This window comes from Anabrus simplex, chromosome 1 (genome assembly GCF_040414725.1).
Source record: "Anabrus simplex isolate iqAnaSimp1 chromosome 1, ASM4041472v1, whole genome shotgun sequence".
Lineage (NCBI taxonomy): Eukaryota > Metazoa > Arthropoda > Insecta > Orthoptera > Tettigoniidae > Anabrus > Anabrus simplex.
Window position 1 is genome coordinate 1,388,124,255 of NC_090265.1, and position 23,012 is coordinate 1,388,147,266.

Here is a 23,012-nt window from a genome sequence, read left to right on the forward strand (position 1 = left end):
GGAAAACATCCCGTTGAATATTACGGATGAATGGCAGTGCAAACGGTTCACTCACAAGCCTGGCGCACAAATCCACTCTCCTCCGAGAGCACAAAAGATGTCCACTCTCCCTATAATGAGCTCTAGCTGGGCACCACTGAAGTCGCAGACGGCAGTGATTCGGAGTTAGTGGTATGAACGCTACAGGAAATCTGGCTCAGAGCTGTTCCTCTAGTAATTACTTTGTTTCAGTTCACTGGAGTCACTCTGGTGCCAATGAAGCTCTAAAAAAGTACGATCCACCACGGCCGTGCGGCGAATACGGCAGTCATCCCTCTTTGTATTGGCCCATGTGTGATCATATCCCAGTCTTCTTAAGGCAGTGCCTTCCTATTACCATTGTTGCCAGCACTGATGCACTGTGGATACATCCCTGCCAAGTCTTTCTGCAATATCACAGAAAGAACATCCACCTTTTCGTAGTCCTGTTGCATGGCCTCGTTCAAACTTAGTAAGCTGCTGACACTGCCTTCTTCGTCTCCTCAAAGGCATGTTTGACTTGCACGTACCTCACAACGTCAACACTGGATGATGAATAAAGCTTTGAAATGAGCAGTGCGTATTTAAAGCAACTTGCTTTGGAAGGTCATAGTGGCGCTACTAGCACCTCTCTTTGTCAACGAGTGTGCAAATTTGTGTAGGCGTCATCTTTCAGATGTGCAAACACGCCTCCCAAATTTTGTTTATCTAGCACAAGTCGTTCTTGGACAGATTTCTGTTTTCGCCTGTGTATGAATCTCCATAAATAACTTACCATTTAAACCAAAACTCTCTTAATTCTCAATCCTAAGATTGGTTGGCAGCAATTCGTCTTCTCCACTCTTCTCTGTAATCCGCTGATCTCTTCATTTCCACATATGAGCCTGTTCCTACGTCATCTCTGATCTGTCTTGCATATTGCAGTCTAGGTCTTCCTCTTCCTCTTTTACCTTGAATCATTCCTTCCATGACATTAATTATGAAACCATTGTGCCTATAGAGATGGCCAATTAATTGGTCTCTTCTCTTTCTTATTGTTGCTAAAAAGGATCTTTTTTTCATCTATTCGTCAAAGAACTTCTTCATTCGTGAGTTTTGCTGTCCATGAGATATTTTCCATCCTCCTCCAGCACCACATCTCAAATGCTTCCAGACGTTTCTTATCACATGCACTAATAGTGCACATTTCTGAGCCATACAAGGCCACACTCCAGACATAGCACTTAATAAATGTCTTCTTAGTCTCCACATTAAAATTCTTTGATGTAAGTAGTAGCCTTTTCTTGTAATAAGCAACTTTTGCTTGGGCAATTCTGCTCTTTATGTCGACTGAACTTTTGCCATCTGGAGTGATTTTACTTCCTAAATAGGTAAAGACATTTACTTGCCTAGTGGTATATCACTAATTCTGATGTCGACTGTATGTTGGCAATTGCATACCATAATTTCGGTATTTTTTGTATTAATTTTCATGTTGTATTTATCTCTCAATATCTTATTCATTTTTATTAATGCTCTCTGTAGTTTTTATTTGTTCTCCTCTATGACAGCTATGTCAGCAAATCTTATCATTTTGATTTCTACTCCATTTATCTTTATCCCTTCCATTTCCCCTTTACATTCCTTAATGCCTTTCGCAATATACAGGTTGAACAACACTGGTGACAAATTACATCCCTGTCGTACTCCTTTCTTTATATAAGCCTCCCAAACTTCACCATTTATGTTTATGATGCCTCTTTGGTTGTTATAGAGTTCATATACTGTTCGTCTATCTCTAAAATCTAGACCAACACTAGTCATAATCTTCATTAACATATTCCAGTTCACATTATCAAAAGCTTTTTCAAAATCGACGAATGCAATAAACAAAGCTTTTCTTATATCTAGCATTTTGTCTATAACCTGTCGTAATGTTAGAATAGCTTCTCGTGTGCCTCTATGTCGTCTGAATTCAAACTGATCTTCAGTCAAATGTGGTTCAGTTTTATTGCTTATTCGGTTATATATTATTCTTGTCAATATTTTTGACATGTGCAACAATAGACTCAAGGTGTGATGTTCTTCACATTTTAGAGTTCCAGGTTTCTTTGGTATAGGGATTATGAGAGACTTTTTAAAATCTTCTGGAATTTCTCCAGTTTCATGTATTTCCGTGATCATTTTAAAAATATAGTCGTGTGTTTCATCGTCCAGTCTCTGTATCATTTCTCCAGTTAGTTCATCGCATCCTGGCGCTTTATTAGGTTTCAATTCTTTCACAGCCTTAAGGTATTCTTCTTTTGTTAAAGAGGATCCCAGTTGATCACTTGTAAAGTTGTCTTCATTTTCAAGGTCATTTATGTCAGTAGGATCTTCATATAATGTTTCTATATATCGCTTCCATCTTTCTCCCAATTCTTTACTCTCAGACAACAGTTTCCCATTTTCACTTAATATGCTGTTACTACGGCCAGTGACTGTTCTGAATTGTTTCTTAATCAGTTCATAAGCTGTTTCCATGTTTCCTTTCTCCATTCTTTCTTCTATTTCTTTGCATTGTCTCATTATATATTCTTCCTTAGCCTTCTTTGCTTCTCTGTTGACTAGGTTTCAAAGTCTTTTATAGTTTCTGATTCCTTCTTCACTCTTTGAGTTTTTAAATTTCCTCCTTTCCTCTATAAGTTCAAGTACGTAATCTGTAACCCATGGTCCTCGTGCTTGTTTCGTCTTTTTCCCTATTACCTGATTTGCAGCTTCTATGATAGTGTTTAAGGCCCATCCATTTCTCATTTATTGTACCATTGGGAATTTCTGCGACGTTCTGTTTTACGAGTGTTTGATAGTTTTCCTTGATTCTGTCTTGTTTTAGTTTCCTGACATTATATCTGCAATATTTTTCCACATTCTTCCTCTTCTTTCTTAGTCTTAAATCAGATTTTAACAATACTAGAGACATTTATATATAAATATTTACATTTTTATACAAAGAGACATTTATATTCATGAGTTGTTATGACACATTTAATTTTTAAGGGTTGTGAGTGAAAAATGTCCACTGATTCACCCTCCTTATTCATTGATTTTAGAGCTCTCAGCAGCCATATCTTTGCCCAAGCTGCAGTTCTTGTTTTGGGCAATTGGAAAATATACTATTTGCCTAGTATTGTTGTAAGGAACATGTAATGGAATCAACTCCAACAGTATTGAGCAATCCACTCTATTTGTCAGACACTTAAGAAAGAGGGCATTGGTGTATCTGCAGTGTGAGTGCAATCCCCTTATACTCAGTCTCACAAAAAGACTCATAATCTGAGCGGAGCCATTTCATGAAGCTCATTTAGACCCTTCCCTGGTTCTGTATTAAATATTGCTGAGAAAGATGCTACACCACACAACAGCATTGTTAACGGTGGCCTGATTAGAGTGCTAAACAAAGTTTTCGAAGTCTCAGGAAAAACAAATTGGGTGCAGTTTCTTTCCAGACAGCCAATAAATTCAAACACTTCTCTAGACATCTTGTCTAAATGTTTCTTGAAAGAAAGACTATAACAGTTTGAAAGTATCACACCAAGAGCATTTATTTCATTCACCTGAGGTATTTTAAAATTGCTCAAATGGTAAGGGTAATTTATTCATTCCAACTTACGTAAAAATGTAATTTGTCTGGTAATGTCGCTTAATATTATTTTCCTTCATTACTGCATTGATATCATCACAGATAACAAACATCAATTTGTTCACTTTGCCCTTTTCAAAATAATTACTGAGTCAAGACTCACTATGATTCCTACACTCATTATCAAGTTTGCACTTTTTAAAAGAAACCCTGATGGTGTGTGGAAGTAAATGGTAGTGCAAACATTGTGGATAACGGTACATCAGTGATGTCTCAGACACCTGGCCGGGGCAGGCTTTAAATGTTAACAAACCCTCTGTAAACCTTTAAAGATATATATAATGAGGGTAAGAAAATTGTTCAGCATGAGATGTTCTACAAAACGTCTATGACAGCATATGTACTGTATATCTTTAACATAGCCCACTATAATTGAGATCCTGAAGGTGATCAGGATCAGATACTGAGAAAGAAGAATAATCTACAATCTGTACAAAAATCAGTCTGCAGCGATAAGAATCGAGGCATATGAAGCAGCTATCCAAAAAGGAGTGAGGCAGTGCTGCAGTTCGTCCCCTCTCCTTTCCAATGTTTATATAGAACATACATAAAGGAAATCAAAGGGGAATTTGGAAAGGGAAACCAGTCCAAGGAGAAGAAATCAAAATTTTCTGATGATATTACTATTTTATCTGAGTCAGCAGAAGATCTGGAGAAATTGCTGAATGATATGGACTCAGTCTTGGAGAAAGAGTACAAGATGAAAATAAGAAGTAAGTCCAAAATAAAAGTAATGGAGTATTGTTGAAAAAATTCAGGTAATGCAGGAATTATTAGATTAGGAAATGAAGTCTTAAAGGGAGAAGATGAATATTGTTACTTGGGTAGCCAGAATAACTAATGATGGCAGAAGTCAGGAGGACATGAAATGCAGAGTAGCACAAGCAAATAAATTATATGGAAGTGAAACATGGACAATAACTAGCTTATAAAGAAAGGGAATAGAAGCTTTTGAAATGTGGTGTTACAGAAGAATGCTGAAGGTGAGATGGGTAGATTGAATAACAAATGAGATACTGAATCAGATTGGTGAGAGGAGAACGATTTGGAGAAATTTGACAAGAAGAGGAGGGAGAATGATAGGATAAATATGCATTCGGGAGATAGTTGGTTCTAACCCCACTGTTGGCAGCCCTGAAGATGATTTTCCATTGTTTCCTATTTTCACACCAGGAAAATGTTGAGGTTACACCATAATTAAGGCCACAGCTGCTTCCTTCACAATCCCAACCCTTTCCCATCGTTGTGTGACTGAAAACCTTTGATGTGTTATTGCGACATTAAACTACTGGTAGGAAAAAAAATATTAAAAATCTATTGTACTTCAGATTTATTTCACTGCTGATCCTGAAACACAAGCTTGAACTTGATGTAACATCATTCAACAAGCTATTGATAATTTCTTGATGAGATCTTTGTAAAAAATACATTCAGTCTTTCAAAACTGCAATTGACAGTGTACCACCAAACATGCCAAATTTCAGTATTGTTATCCACACTGATAAAATGCCTGTTCGTGAACATCACATCTGGTGTAATGCCTCTACTATACGTGAAGTAGCTGTTGCAATAGCTGGGTAACATTTTGTCGGAAGGGAGATCGTATTGCATATTTGAGATAACAGCCTTAAAGAAATTCCAGAAATTCATGATGTTACAATAGTTTGCAATATCCTGTAATATTATGTAGAGGCAAAGACGTTATTGGATAAATATTTCTCACCATGACCCAGTCACTGGAGAGCAACTACATGAAATGGTGTCAAGCATGGATATTAGTGAATTATGACAAAGCTCAATGATTTTAATACAATACTTAGATTTGAAATGCTACTAAACCAGTATTTTGTAGATCAGTATGCTGAAATAGAATTGTTAAGTCTTGCCTACATATAGGCCTATAATAATTGGATAAAACTATGAGTGGAAAATTACATCCATTTGCAACCTCCTTGGCAGAAAAATGAACTACTGAAAATATTGGCCAGTTGGTCATATTGCCATCATCATTTACAGGAGGGCCATGAAAGAACACAAGGTCTGATGACTGATGTCAAGAAATATGGCAAACCTGATTTCTTTATTATATTTAATTCTCACTGGATTGAACTTAAAGAAAATTTTCCTGAAAATATATCACCACAAAACAGATATGACATAGTAAACAGAGTATTTCACCTGAAAATTTGAGAGTTACCGTAGTGTTCTTAATTAATAAATAATCGGCCCACCTCGCTGTCACATGTATACTGTTGAATGGTAGAAATGTGCATTGCTTCACATCCATCTTCTACTGTGGTTACAAAATAAGATTAGACCAGACCAGATAGATTGTGTAATTTCAGCAGAGTTACCAAATGAACGGACAGATCCAACATTACATTATGATGTGTCAAAGGGCATTAAATGCAAATTGTATGCGTGAAGGAGTTTGCACCAGAATGTCTCCAAAACATTCCCAAACCTGCACATCTTCTGGTGGTAATAGGTATTCTAAATACCATAGGTTGCCACCTGATGACAGTAGAGAAACTGCTACTCTCAGGAACAATGAACTAGATAACCAATGGGTGGTACCCTATAATCCGGTTCTCATTAAAATTTTGGACATGTACATCAATGTTCAGTTATGCAGTTCCATCAAATCCATTAAATATGGGTGGAAGTACATAAATAAAAGCTGTGATCAGGCTACTTTCAGCACTCAGTCTACAAATGATGTTCTACAATATCAATATGGAAGATATATTTTCAGCTTCGAGGCAGTATGGTGGATTTTTATCATTCAGTGTACATGAACTAGCCACTACAATCACTCGCTTGCAGTCCATTTAGGAAAAGGGCAACAGGCCTATTTCACTGACCAAGTGATTTGGACGCGTGGTTAGGGTCGCGTAGTGGTGAGCTTCAGTTCGGGAGATGGTGACTTTGAATCCCACCATCGATAGCCCTGAAAATGCTGGGGTTGTAACTTAAAAAAGGTCATAGCTGCTTCCTTCACAATCCTAACCATTTCCCATCCTTGCATCACCAAAAGCCTTTGATGTGTTAGTGCGACATTAAAACACTAGCAAAAATATCTATATAAAAATTTGTTTTTCTTAAAATAATGCCAGTGATATTGGCAATAATCCTTGTGATTCAACAGCTAACAGCATTGTTTACATTATGTGCAGAAGTCAGTTTTATAAATACTCTTACTTATGATTAAAGTTCCATGTTGTTATACCTTGGAATCTGTGTAACAGGAAATTAATTTCAGTGAAGGAAACAAAGTGTGCCGGTTGAGGGTTACAGTGACATTAAAAGAACAAATGTGCTTGGCTGAGTGTGTTCAGTCCATTCCAACAACAGTGAATGTTTTCATGTGGTTAAAGTTCCTACTTCTTTTCAATATTTAAGAACTGTTGAAGGAGTAACTTATAACACCTTTCAAGCAGCATGCAAAGTCAAATGATTGCTGGAAGCTGGGAAATCACACGTTATCTGAAGCTGCACTAGGTAGTTCAACAAAATCACTTCAATATTTGTTTTCCATTATTATTGTCTTTGCCAAGTTCCTGATTTATTGGATCTCTGGAATAATTACCGGGAAAGCACGCTGGGAGATATCTCTCTCTCTCTCTTTCTTTCCTCTTTTTTTTTTTTTAACCCTTGACAGAGTGTAGTGACATGTCACTTGGAGTTGGAGAGTTTTCGCTACACTGATCGTTTGGCCAGTTACGAAGCCTTGAATAAAGACTTTCCAACCAGTGTCCTTATCCAGTTGACCCATTTTGCATGTGCCTGTCCCTGAGGTCTCCCTCCTGGTACCTTCCCTTCTACCACCATCTTCTCTATGGTTCTACAAACAGACTTGAAAGTCTTTGATCATTTCATTAGGGTTTAAAGGGAGTACTTGATTGAGTATATGTAAAATTTCAACTTGCTCCATAGTTCTTATAAAATAAGTCACTCAGAAAGCATAATATTTTCCTTACAGATATGCTCTTATATGCTTATATTTTGTATGAGTACAATAGAACTTGGTTATTTTGAATCTGAATTATCCAGAAAAGAAATTTGAACTAACCGTAAATTCAAATGAAGTAATTCTTCAGCTTTTGCTTTAATTACAGTTCCACTAAGAGAAGTGCTGTTTTCACAAGCTTGCTTCAACCATTTCAGCAGACTTCAGTATCAGGATTATCTGGCCCTCCCAATTGTTTCCTTTCTCCCACACCCTGCACAGCTCAGCTGTTTTGAATCATGTCAATTTTAGGTAAATGGATTATGTATTTGGAGAAATGTCAAAATTCTGTGTGATTGAGCTGGTTAAAAAAAAAAAAAAAAAATGTTTTCCACTTCATTTTAAACTTTAACCTAAGTTAGACTTGTTATAATGAAAGCCATTTTTCTTCAGTTTTAACTTGGTTAATTTATAACTGTGAGATTTTTCAATCTGTTGAAACTATTATAAATTTCTTTAGAATTAATGTTAAGTACTCAACATGTTTTACTTTGATGAAAGACATGATAGAAAAACTTGCAAACAGTTCTGACCATTTCATAATTTACTCTAAATGAATTGAGCTGGTCTCAGTGCTGTACTGGGAAAGAAAAGCAGGTATCCTAACATGGCACACTGTACTGCAAGCACTTTATTTACATATTTTATGCCCACATTGGAGCACTTAAATAAAATATATACATCTAAGTCTTAAAATTATTAACTTGGAATTTAGCTTTCATTATCTTCCTACTCTCCCAAAACCTCATCATTCTTTCTCGCTTGGCTGTCCTTTCTTCATCATATATGACACATTGTTTTTATTGATATAGATGTTGATTCTCATAGAGAACCTGAAATATTTATCCCAAATAAGTAAATTTATAATGCCAATATAGTTAGTCCCTTACTGGACATTATCGGTCCAATAACTGACCAACTATTTTGGTATTATATTATTTTTGTTGCAAAGTTTTTAGTTTGAGTCTTACATGTTTGTTCTTCATGATCCTTTTCTCTTCTCTATTTGCAATGCTTTGCATTGTATTTTTCAACTCTTCTAAATCATCTTAAACTTTTTTTGAACCAATTGCTTTTTGTTTTTCTTTTCCAATATACTTAAATAGTTCTTTCAATAGCCTGGTTTCATCTAATCTTGATATAGGGTCTCCCATATAGACTAAGACCATCCAAACTGCGTTTTTGCTCTCCAATAGTTAAACTGCAGTATTGGAGGCGCGCGCATAGTTCTTGACCTTGCAAGCAGCGTGAACTTGTTCTACCTTGCAAGCATCAGTGGTCAGTCTTAATCTCAGCTGTTAACAAGGTGAAACAGTTACCATTGCAACACCATATTTTTGTATGTAAAAGTTATTTTAATTACAGGTTGGCTCAGCAGGTTCGCAATGCATTTGTTCAGCAATTTTCTGGTGAAGTGCCACCTTCACAAGCACAAATTCATGTAATTGTAAATAAATTTGAAACTTCTGGCTGAGTGCTCAATAAAAAACATGCACGCGCAGAAACAGTTTTAACAGAGGGAAAGCTAGATGACAATGGTGCAAATCTTGAATGGTCACCAAATAAATCACTCACAAAATTAGCACAAGTAGGGGTTTTGGTTTCTTCTGCATACAAAGCTACAAAGCTGTTACACATCAAACTGTACAGGTTTACACGGGCCCATCCAGCCACAAGAGTGAGATATTGTGAGTGGTATCTTGCATCGTTGAATGATCATTTATTCGACCGATAGCTTGTGTTCTTTTTGGATGAGGCCTTGTTTCATCTTAATGTTCATGTGAACAGTCATAAGTCTCACTGTTGGTGTGCAGAAAATTCTGATGGTGTTTATGAAGTCCCTCATTATGATAGGAAGATTGGTGTTTGGAGTGCTGTTAATGTAAGGCGAATAATTGGGCCTAGTTTTTTTTTTTTTTTCGAGATGACAGTAAATGCAGAGAGGTACCAAGATGACATTTTGATGCCATTCGTCAATCATTTAATAGAAGAAGAAAAATTGCATGGGTGGTTTCAGCAAGATTCAGCCTCTGTTTGACAGCAGAAGATTCCCTTCTTACAATCTTGGAAGTGTTCTCAGACAGAGTGACAGTGACTAGTGCTGGCCTATTTCACCCTTGTTCTCCAGATCTAACAGTGTGTGATTTCTACTTGTGGGTTAAACTGAAAGAAAAAGTGTGTGGAACAAATCCTCACATATTGGAGGAACATTACAGATGAAGTCAGAAACATTGCAGTGGCAGAACTCACTTGCATCAGCCAGAGTGTGGTTACCAGATACAATGCCTGTATAACCCTTGAAGGACAACACTTCTAGCATTTTTATAAGATAAGATTTCATATAAGGTTGTATACATGCTTAAAGCAGGGCATTACAGGATAAGAATCTCATTATTTGGTCCGTATTGAGCGACAGTTATTACTTACTTAAAACTTTTGTTTTAAAATAAAAGTAAATCAAATCAAATAAATAAGTAAGAGCCAGCGCGATTCCCCATTCATACTTAAATATACACACTCTTCATTATTAAGACATGCATTTTTCTTGTTACAGACGCCCAATCAACTATCTTCAATCTTCAAATTGAGCTATGGGATTCTACCTTTATCATTAACAAAATTGAGAAGTCCCCTATTCGAACCTCTACAACGACAAGCGGCATGCTACTCCACAATTTCAGCAACACAAGCAACTTAATAAACTCGACAATATTTTACTAATGATGTAGATGTTGATTCCCATAGGGAACCTAAAATATTTGTCCCGAATGAGTAAATTTATAATACCAATATAATGGTCCGTTATTGGACATTATAAATTTTCCAGCTAACTCATTCTTGGTTGCCTGCGTTTCGCCCTCGTGTGCCAAGTTAGGCTCGTCAGTTGGGACTTGGCACACCACCCAAGACGCAAGGCTAGTGCATACCATGGAGGCCACTGCATAGGCTACTTGAAGCCACCAGCAGTGCCAATGCACTATGAGAGCTATGTCATAGTTTTGATTAGTTTTGATGATAATCTAGAATTGAAGTCTTGGGTTCGTTGGAAAATGGCTTCTAGATTTGATGAAGCTTGCTGCTGCAGTTTGGCAATTTGATCAGATGAAATATTGACATTTAATTCTTGTTTGTAGCGGCCAGACTCTCCGTTGGAAGTTGATTGTTTTGATGTAAGTTATGGTTAAAAGGGGCTTCAATCCAAATTTTGAATATCTGATTATGTTTCTTTCAATTTATAGAATGGAAGAAGCATCCCTTTATCTGCTGCTACAGAATCTTGTGGACCTTATTGCGTTACTGTGACTATTGTCTGTTGTGGCTCTACTCCTCAAATCTAGAAGCCATTTTCCAACGAACCCAAGACTTCAATTCTAGATTATCATCAAAACTAATCACGCATAATGCAAAATTACAGTCTTTTTAAATAACATTATTTAGAGAGCACAATTCTTAACTAAAATTCTCAATACTGAAATGTTACTGTATTCTAGAAACCAACGCACTTCAGAAACTATAGCTCCTATATATTAACATCCAATATTTATATTTATGACTCAAATTTTAATACCAAAATTATAGTTGAATCAATTTTATTTTAACATTGCAAACAATTTTTAGCCAAATTTTCAAATTGTAAAAACTGTGTTTTGGACGTCAATGTGTTTTAGAATTAAGAGTTACTCCATTTTAACATTGCAAATCATATTGTCATAATTTTTAATGTGTATATTATTCTTGTGTTTTAAATATTGTTATCACTGAAATTAGATTTACATTCAATGTAATGAAATTTGTAACAACAATCCAAATATGACAAACCTTGAGACAATTGTATAGGCTGATGATGCTTAGGAATAAAAGCGAAACATGTCCCGGTAAATTAGTGTTGTAACATTACAACTTAACAACACAAACTGTAATTTGTATTGAAAAGGTGGATCAAAATAACCAACAAATTGTTAATATATCATAAGAGAAAGGATCCAACAACTAATGCCCTGGGGTTTTTGCTGGTGATGTAATGGTATGGGGTGAGACAGAAACCGAAGTACAAACTAGACTAGATCTCTGGCATGAAGCTTTTACAACCTTAGGTCTCAAAATCAGCAAAACGAAGACAGTTGGTTTGGTGATGAGTAGAAACTCTCCAACTGTTCATCTAAGAATTGGAGATGAGGAGATGGATATTGTAGACACCTTCCAGTATTTAGGTAGTGTTCTGTCATTCAGACAATACCATACATCAAGAGATTAGTAACAGAATACAGAAAGCTTCCAAATTCTATCATGCTGTACATCAAATACTTTGGGATGAAACATTTCCGTTAGTTTCCAAAATCAGCTTGTACAAAATATATCTAGTACCTATATTAACGTATGGCCTGGAAGCAGCAACACCTACTAGACCAACAAAGGGTCGTCTTCAGGCAACAGAAATGAAGTTCCTCCGTTCGTATCTACAAAAAACAAAAATGGATAAAATAAGGAATGTGAATAGCCGACAACAGCTTGGATTGGAAAGAAGCTTGCTGGAGACTCTAGAAGTGAAGAGATTGCAATGGTATGGTCACATAAAAAGAATGAACCCTCACAGGACTCGTCGAACATACTTAGACCACAATGTTCCTGGGAAGTACCAAGAGGAAGGCCTCGTGATGTTTGGGAAAAACAGATAATGAAACACCTTGAAATTAGAGATGTGAACTGGTGTCGCATATATGAGCAGCATCTGTGGGTGGATGATAGAACAAACTGGAGGAGGCTCGTACACAACCGCACCCGGCTTGCTGGAGCGAAGAAATGATGATGATGATGATGATGATGATGATGATGATGATGATGATGATGATGATATAAGAAACATGGCTTATGATGCCCAAAATATGGGGAAAACATGTCCCATAATAGAAACAATAACAATGTAAAGTTCTAATGTGGAACAAAAAGTATGATGTATTGAAAAGGTGGTCATTTTCAAATAAAAGTTTTAAGTAAATAAAGCAGGGCAGCTGCACACAGCATGAGTTCGGCTGGGGCAACTGCTGTAGCGCAGAGTACACACACACCGTGCATTTGGTCTTAGTTTATATGGGAGACCCTGCATATGACAGAAAAGGCAATTCTCCTTTTTCTCATTGTATCTATTATTGACTGACTTACTTTCCTGTTATACCACTGCATTAGACAACAATCTCCATTGTCCATCTACCTGGTGCTTTTTATTAATAATTGTTCTGATAGTCCTTCTGTCAACCATCTGCAGTCTATCCTTTGTTGGTGTTCAATTTAAACAGTGTTTCATTAGCGTAAGTCGCTTCAGGCTTAATGACAGAATAGTAATGTTGAAATTTAGCATTCATTGAAAGAGTTGTTCTTGTATTTTGGCCAGGGCTTGTTATAATTTAAATGTTCTGCCTTCCATTAAAGCTCTCTCATTGGAGTTCTAGGTTATAATTTCAACAGGATATTTAAACTTATTTACAATCTTAATTTGTTTGGTATAACTGGTGCTTCAACTTTAAAATTTGGCATTATTTTTGTTTTTTCAAATGTAATTTGTAATCCAACTTTTGTCACTATTTTTTCAAGTTCTTCTATTTGAAATTTAACTTCTATATTATTTTCAATTAATGCAAGATCATCTGTGAATGCTAAGCAATTAAGTTTAATAGTTTTGCCAGTCGTGATGTTTAGTTGACATGTCTTATTCCATTCTTGCATGACTTTCTCCAAAGCACAAATAAACAGTAGTGGTGAGAGTCCATTGCCTTGTCAAAATTCAGTTTTAATTTCAAATTGTTCAGAGAATTCATTTCTGTATTTAACTCTGAATTTAGTATTCTTAAGGGTGATTCTGATAAGGTTAATAGATATTTTTTGTAAACCAAACACCTTAAGCATATTCAGTAATGACTCACGATGGATACTGTCTTACACCTTTTTAAAATCAACAGAAGTGATGACTAAACTCTTGTCCTAACTCTTTGATGCTGTAAAAAAAAATTAAAAGTCAGTGTACATTCCCTTATTAAGTTTGAGTTGGCAGCAAGGCCTAGCCATTGTCTTTTAACTTATCTACAGTAAATTTGTGGATATTTTACCAAGTGTTTCCATGCTCCACCTTCCAAGCCCAGTAGCCAGTGGAATGTCTCATTTAATCTGGAGACAGCTGTCAGTCATCTCCATGAGAAATTTTTGTGTTAGGGTCTAATTAGTAGATTTTCCCAGTTACTGAAACTCAAAAGTTTCCTATTTGGAAGACTATTCAAGGATCATACCCTCAGGTGACCAGGAGCTTGAACCCTTTCCTAGCTTCCTAACAACTACAGTTTCATTTCCAGATCTAGCATTATTTGACACTACTTTTATTTTCTAGCTAGGCAGCATTCCATCATCCTTACACATCATTACTTTTTCTGAGATGATGAGAGTTGTAATATGGTAGTTTTTTACTTTTAATTAAACACAAATTTTTAACATTGTGTTATATAGGAAGATCAATTGATCATGAGAAATGTATGAATTATTCACAAATTTAAATTTATGAAATTCTGATGTATTTCTCTGTTGAACTGTCTAAATCAGCATTTTGGCATACTTCTAAAGCTCATTTTATTTAGAACTTAAGCTAAACAATCTACCATCACCGTAAGACCTACCTGTGTAAGCGTGACATAAGCAAATTGTATTTAAAAAATAAAAAATAATCCATTTGTTATAATTAATTGCATTCTTATAATCAATTACTTTTAGATGTTGAACTCATAATTGTTTCAGACTAGATCTCAGTTGAAGTTCATAATCTTATTTTGGACCTTAAAATCCACCACAGATTTGGCATTATTTTGCATCTGTTTATTGTGATTAAGTAAGAGTTCTTCGTTTGTAATGAGTATAATTTATTTCATCCAGCTGGGCAGCATGAGAACAAAGGTATGCTTGTCGGTAGCAATGCAGCTGTTATGTCTGTGGACTTCGATTCAAGTGGAACAAACATTATTGGTGCTTCGGTGGACTTCTCCTGTCGGATCTGGACTGTAGAGGATCGTCGACTAAGGGTGAGTAATGGCTTGCACTTATCTGGCTGTTTCAGTGTATGTTGAATTCTGTTTCACTGCTGAAGAGATTTAATACAATATGTTATTTAGGAAAACAGAGTGAGAACTGCGCCTCAGGGCTGATACTGAATGAGTGTGTAAAATTTAGCTAATCACTTTTTGGCACGTTTAATATTAGTATTACTCTAATACTTGCTACCTATCCCTAAAATACCTAAGTCATAATTTACCTTCTTTTGGTCATACTTAGCCAGTTTTTAGGGCATATTTGCTTGCATATTTTGTACTTCTTTAAGTCATAAACTTCCTACCCCTATAAATCAGTATAACACAGTCTTGCTGCATTGGACATTTCCCCGTGAAGGCACACAGCATACAAGTGAGAGGATGATCAGCGTGTGCACTTCTGCCACAGTGATGTGGTTATGTCACAGGTCATGAACTGAATGTTCCTTTAAGTATTAAGTATATATTTTTATTTTTCCAGAGGATAGAAATCCAGATAAGTTTCAATACAATCTACATTGTAATAAACTTAAATAGTTATTTCTGTTCTTTGGAATTTACATATATTGGTTTGTTAAGAATGAAGCCATATTTTTCAGTGTCAACTTTATTAAATGTAACAAAAACTTTTCAGTCTGTCAAAACACACAGCAATTACAATATAAATTATCACATTATAAACATACCTGTAAAAATACAACATACCAATAGATGAATCCATTAAAATTATCGAAAATCTTCTTAAAGAAAACATTTCTCTCCAAGAAACCAAAGAAATTATTAGCCTTGAGCGTCTTTTGATGTTTGGTTCCTTCAAATACTCATTGGCCAGAGTGTTCGAGTGGAAAGCTTCTAACGAGTCGACTTCAAAGTATTGAGCGAGACCATCACATCGTTTTGCACAGCTCTAATAAACACAAACTTCCTGTCCCTGAGCCAGCAGCATAGGCAGGATTTCACTTTGGGGGTTGCCCATTAAGGTGGTTCTTCATCCAGAATTTTATTTTGATATGTGTCTAAACTTCCAAAGTTTAGGTGGTATAGAATACCTAAAAAGGAAATGAGTGTCCTTGGATATAAGTGAGAGTGGTGGATTCGTGTGGATTCCGGAAGCTAATAATATACATTATATAAATGGTTAATAAAAGTACATTAATTAAAATCCTGGGGTGTCTAGACTCCTTGGACGACGAACACACACCCCCGCCGCCAACCTCTGTTATTCCCATCCCAACATAACTGCAACATTTCATATATTCCAAGTACAAGTGAAATGAATGCAAGAATATACAGTTTGGGTAAAGATGCAGTATTCTGGTTTAGAATAAATACGGTATTATTATAATAATAATAATGGTTATGTGATATGCTATAAATTAGTGATATTTTATACAAATATTGCGGCAAACAAACGCACACACACACACAAAGAAAAATACACGTTACCACATATGCTAGGAGGGTTTACCTTGTCCTATTGCAGTGGAACCTCAATATCTCGAATACGTTTTCCAACTGTCCTAAATGCACGAGACCGGACGGAACTAGCCGACATCTCACCGTCAGGTAGCTCCTCAGTATAAGTACGTGATCTGAGTGTACCTCGAACCAGCCCTCAGATCCAGGTAAAAATCTCTTTCCTGGTCGGGAATCGAACCGAGGCCTCCGGTAAGAGGCAGGCACGCTACCCCTACATCGCGGGGCTGGCTGTTTACTTTTAGGTCTCCTTATTTTAGAATTTCACTTGAGGCATCCTGCATTCGATTCCCGGCACTGACAGAGTTAAAAAAAGGCATGGGATGGGGATGATACAGCCTTGTTTGTGGCTGAAATAGAATTGGCCTTGAGTCTCCTGTAATCGAAATGAAGTGGTTTTTTTTTTTTACGAAGACAAATGAAATGAAGATTCTGCTTCCTCACAAACGAAGAACGATATCAATTTTACGAACAGTTTCAATAATGCAGCCGGTTTATGTTAAAAGTACAGGTTTCGATTGTTGGATATAATTACATGGTAACAATCAAAACCATCAGTATCTACTTATGATCCGTCACCGCATTCGGTAGAACCGGCTTTCTTTTCATATCCACCGGGTGAGTTGCCCTTGCAGTTAGGGGCGCTCAGCTGTGAGCTTGCATCCGGTGGGTTCGAACCCCACTGTCGGCAGCCCTAAAGATGGTATTCCTTGGTTTCCCATTTTCACACCAGGCAAATGCTGGGGCTGTACCTTAATTAAGGCCACGGCCGCTTCCTTCCCACTCCTAGCACTTTTCTTTCCCATCGTCGTCATAAGACCTGCGGTGCGACGTAAGGCAAATTCTAAACAAAAATTAAAAATATTTTTGCAACCCCTTCCAAGGAAAAGTTGTATCCACGCTACTGGCCTGGACTTATACCCCCACCCACTGAAAATTATTTTGTGGGTATGCCACTGCATCCACTGGCCATTTGAGGTATAACGTAAGCCCGAAGAATGGTTGGATACTCAAAATACACCCTCATAAATGTTCCGGTTATGGCCCAAAAGTACTAAAGAAAGGTAAGGGACGGGATCTGGTGTTTTAGGTAGAATCCGAATCAATAGAACGTGACTTCCCATTTTACAAAATGTTTCGTGCATCGACTGCGATTCAAGTCTTAGCCGTCTTGATGGGAAGATAGAACCATTGGAACTTTTTTTGCTAGTGGCTTTACGTCGCACAGACACAGATATGTCTTACGGCGACGTTGGGGTAGGAAAGGGTTAGAAGTTGGAAGGAAGCGGCCGTGGCCTTAATTAAGGTACAGCCCCAACATTTGCCTGGTGTGAAAATGGAAAAGCACGGAAAACCATCTTCAGAGCTGCCGACAGTGGGATTCGAACCCACTATCTCCCGGATGCAATCTCACAGCTGCGCGCTCCTAACCGCACGCCCAACTCGCCCGATCACCGTTGGAACCGAGTTACCACGCCCGCTAATTACAAAAGAGTTACCCGCACTTTTGATGGTACCATTTGAGGTTCCAATCAGTTCCCGGGTATTTGACAAAATATGTAGGCCTACCTACAGAACTTAGACACGCATCCGCGATCTGTCTTGCTATTGTTAGAATGTTTTTTATAACTTGCCGAGGATGCACATTGTTTTGGCTTCATAAAAGTTACTTATTTAGCACAAAATGAGGAATTAATGTACAGCTCACAATCCTGTCACAGTCTTCCCAACGCTGCAACTTAAACACAGCACGTCTCTCAACCACGGTACAACCCCAGGATCCCTAGGACATACAGTAGTTGTTCCTGGAACCGATGTACAAAAGCTGACACAATGTTGTAAGCTTGCAACTGTTTCTGGCCGTGGCCCCCCGTTATCTGGGTGGTCACGTTCCGGCACCCTACTGAGTAATCCCTTGCCAATTGCCCTTTTCCTCATCTCTTGACATATGTCAACACTCGGTTATTTTCCCAATACTGAGGCCTTTGCAGGGAAATAATCCCGTGCATCACTATCGTAAGTGTTTTCCTTTCATTCAAGCAGTACAATTATGTATGGCCCTACTGAGCCTTGCTAGTAGATTCTTTGTCGCTACGTTAATTTGACATTTCGACGTAAGTTTTTAAGTTATTTGCACCGTACGTAAAACAACTGCTGATCCTCACTTTTGTTTCAGGAAACATTTAGGAGGGAGGGGGAGGGGGCGGCCCCGTTGGCTACGCCAGTGCCCTGAGCCAGAGGAACTAACCAAACGCAGTTAAAATCCCTGACCTGACTGCGAATAGAACCCAGGACCCTATGAACCGAAGACCAGTACGCTGACCGTTCAGCCAATGAGTCGGAATTATTATTATTATTATTATTATTATTATTATTATTATTATTATTATTATTATTATTATTATTATTATCATCATCATTATTACTCATTTGGGTATTTTCGTTGCTGGTTCGTACGTGGCATTTAATTTATCGCCATTAACTTTCTTGCCTACAACTATAATACCTGCAGTGATTCTTCTAGGATATCTGTTCCGTTGGTTAAGTCCAGAAGTGTAACCTGTTGTTGAACTTGTCGACTGGTTCTTCCAAAGAGGAAGCGCTTTGTCATCGTCTTCTCCGTGGTAGGTTGGCTGCAGGACAAATCACTTCCAGGAAAACACTGACGGTAACGTTACTTTTATTATTGTTTTGTATGTGGGGTCGTCAGCATTCAGAATGTGCAGTGCTAAAGATCTACTTTTGTAAACATGTAATAAATTGTGAATGAGTTAGTGAAGATGTATCCCCTATCAGCGGCATGAATAGGGAATGCAAGTTCCGAGAAACTTCAGTTTATTTCTTTTCTTACCTGTGGTACATCGACGTTATGTTTTTTATATGTCCGGATTTTTTGGTGCTGCGTTTCCCGGTACACTCCAAGGGGGGAGGGGGGTGCCTACGTGTACCGCTGGGTAAGGGTGTAGTCTGTGGGTGTTGGTGCAATTGTATGGGCTACGAATGGGAAGGAAGCGGCTGTGTCCTTGCGAAGGTTACCATTCCGGCATTCTACTGAAGTTGAAACAGGAAACTACGGAAAACCATTTGATGGATTACCGACTGGGGATTCGAACCCATCTGCCTCTCAAATACAGAACTAGCAACCGTAACGGCAACGCACTGAGGTAACCTTTCGATTGCTAGTTGTTCTAATGGAAACTCTTTTAAGGGAAGGCTGATTAATAAGTAAAGTAAGTAAACTCGTTTCCTCATCCTGAGGTGGTGCAGCTCTTTTCAGGGACAACCCCAATGGAGGTGAGCTGCATGTGCTATTTAAACACATACCAGCCCTCCTGCCATTCTTAAATTTCTGGCAGTACCGGGAATCGGGCCACTGAGGACGGCAGCTAATAGTGCTCACCGTTACGCTACGGAGGCGGACGGTTGAATGATGATGACTGTTATTACAGTACATTCGTTTGTCAGACTCTGAATTCTCTTTCACATTCTACTGAAGATACTCGTGTAATTCTTCAAGTTCACAGTTACATTTCGTGCACCATAGGAAGGACTTGTTATTGTTCCACGTCTAATTTGCCACATACCTGGCTCACTCTAATTTCCTCCAGTTTTTTAACCGATTGACAAGCCATTAAAAGTACGTTGCACATTACTGAATATTACTAACGTACCGTTTACAGAACAACAGGTATCGTAAGTGCCCAGGTGTTACACTTGATATAACATTGTCTTTTAAACCTTCAAAACTTGCTGCCAAGCTGGAGACAAGGAACATCATTATCCGAAAACTACAGTTTGTGGAGCAACATGGGGTTCAAAAGTGACAAGTGCACGCGGGTAAACCAGACAAAGAGGACAATACACGGAAAAGACCAGCCACGCCTTCAGGCTGGAAGCTGCCCGTTGGCTCACTGGTTTCTTCCTGGAAGTACAGAAGAGGGCTACGACAGGCCTCACATGTAACGATACGTTATACATACATACATACATACATACATACATACATACATACATACATACATACATACATACATACATACATACAAACTACCCGAGGACTACGCAGCACGGAAATAGTGTTTCCATTAATGACAAAAATTGTCAAACACCATGTCACCTGGCGTTCGGTAATATACCATTTCTTCTTCGTTTGCTATCCACCAGGTGAGAAAGAAGGTGATCTTATAATCTCTTTGAGCAGAGATTTGCTCCAAATCAACTAAATCTGAAGGAAGAGTCGTCCAACATGTTTCGGGGACATTCGAATGTTCCCGGCAAAGTTTCTGGAAATAATGTGATTCAGTGAACATTTGTAAGAAGAAAAATGAATACAGTGTGGTGCCAAATAATATGTAACTAATTGCCAATGTAATATTTAATTGCAAGTTTGGTATAAGTCTCCGTAGGATCATGGGAACTATTCCGAAATGAGTGACACCGTATTACATCAGAAAGAGTGGTGGAACTTTCATCCTGATGACGCTTTGCCATTTAGGATCTTTCGGAGTAGTGGGATAATTATGGGACCAGAAAAGTCGTGATACCCGGTTATTTTAATATTGTGGGCCTGAAAGACATTTTCAAAACCAATCAAATGAAGGAATTTGCAAATATGGTGCAATCCTTACCCTAATGTTTCGCGTCAAGCGCAAAGTCTTTTTAAGCTTGGAGCAACCGGGAGTCATTACTTATTCTTTGCGCGATTGTGACGATTCGGGGTCAGAATTTTGCGTACGGTATTAACCTGACTTGTGGTTCTTAAAAATATTCAACAAGGAAACTGTAGAGACTTAACCTGGATGTGGTTTAAGAGTTCAAAGATTTGTAAAGCTAATTAAGCAATTTTTTACAGTCCCAATGGACTGGCATAACTTTCCAGGTAGAAGGAAGACGTATATGAATTGTATCTTAGTCAACCAACGGAATTGATAAGATTTCTGGGGATATACTAAGGCAATGGGTTGGGATATAGTACCATATCTGAAATACTTATTTGATTATTGTTTAGTTGAAGGAGCTATATCAAATGAATGGAGAGTTGCTATAGTAGCCCCTGTGTATAAAGGAAAGGGTGATAGACATAAAGCTTAAAATTACAGGCCAGTAAGTTTCACATGCATTGTATATAAGCTTCGGGAAAGCATTCTTTCCGATTATATTACACATGTTTGCTAAATTAATAACTGGTTTGACAGAAGGCAGTTTGGGTTTAGGAAGGGTTATTCGACTGAAGCTCAGATTGTAGGATTTCAGCAAGATATAGCAGATATCCTGGATTCAGGAGGCCAAATTGACTGCATTGCAATTGATCTATCTAAGGCATTTGATAGGGAAGATCATGGAAGACTACTGGCAAAAATGAGTGCAATTGGACTAGAAAAAATAGTGACTGAATGGGTGGCTATATTTCTAGAAAATAGAACTCAGAGAATTAGAGTAGGCGAAACTTTATCTGACCCTGTAATAATTAAGAGGGGAATTCCTCAAGGCAGTATTATTGAACCTTTATGTTTTTATATATATATATATATCAATGATATGTGTAAAGAAGTGGATTCAGAGATCAGGCTGTTTGCAGATGATATTATTCTGTACAGAGTAATAAATAAGTTACAAGATTGTGAGCGGCTGCAGGATGACCTCGATAGAGTTGTGAGATGGACGGTGAGCAATAGTATGATGATAAACGGGGTTAAAAGTCAGGTTGTGAGTTTCACAAATAGGGAAAGTCCTCTCAGTTTCAATTACTGCGTTGATGGGGTGAAAGTTCCTTTTGGGGATCATTGTAAGTACCTAGGTGTTAATATAAGAAAAGACCTGCATTGGGGTAATCACATAAATATGATTGTTAATAAAGGGTACAGATCTCTGCACATGGTTATGAGGGTATTTAGGGGTTGTAGTAAGGATGTAAAGGAGAGAGCATATAAGTGTCTGGTAAGACCCCAACTAGAGTATGGTTCCAGTGTATGGGACCCTCACCAGGATTACTTGATTCAAGAACTGGATAAAATCCAAAGAAAAGCAGGTCGATTTGTTCTGGGTGATTTCCGACAAAAGAGTAGCGTTTCAAAAATGTTGCAAAATTTGGGATGGAAAGATTTGGGAGAAAGGAGACGAGCTGCTCGATTAAGTGGTGTGTTCCGAGCTGTCAGTGGAGATATAGCGTGGGAGGACATCAGTAGGCAAATACATTTGAGTGGTCTTTAGAAGTAGGAAAGATCACAATATGAAGATAAAGTTGGAATTCAAGAGGATAAATTGGGGCAAATATTCGTTTATAGGAAGGGGAGTTAGGGATTGGAATAACTTACCAAGGGAAATGTTCAATAATTTTCCAATTTCTTTGCGATCATTTAAGAAAAGGCTAAGAAAACAACAGATAGGGAATCTGTCACCTATGCGACTGTCCTAAATGCAGATCAGTAGTGATTGATTGCTAGTTACTCTATGAGTAATGAAATCATGTTAGTATGTAAGTGATGAAATCATGAAGATTCCAGGTGTAAATGTCAGAAGGAAGATTATGCTGGTAACCATGTTGAACGGTATGAGTTTCTAAAGACCCACGGGGAGTCGGCGTTCTGAGGCATACTCACCATCAGCTATCGAGGTATGTAATGAATTCCATTGTTATTCAATAATTATGCATTACGTCATTCCCGTCATTATATACTAGTATGCGTGGTTCAGATTTAGTGTATGCTTTAAAATCTCTGTAAATATTTGTTCGGTCATTTTACGTTTAGCGAAGTTAAACATGTAAAAAAATGTCAGTGTTGAGGTA

The 23,012-nt window shown here is 37.6% G+C and overlaps 1 protein-coding gene across 2 annotated transcripts in view; it reads left to right on the forward strand.

The window, feature by feature from the left end:
• The window catches only part of LOC136878923 (autophagy-related protein 16-1), a 415,189-nt gene that overhangs the window by 213,774 nt on the left and 178,403 nt on the right, over positions 1-23,012 (forward strand). For both annotated transcript variants that reach the window (XM_067152540.2, XM_067152549.2), the window contains one exon: positions 14,598-14,743. In XM_067152540.2, coding sequence (XP_067008641.2) covers positions 14,598-14,743 — 146 coding nt within the window. The remainder of the gene's footprint in view (positions 1-14,597; positions 14,744-23,012) is intronic.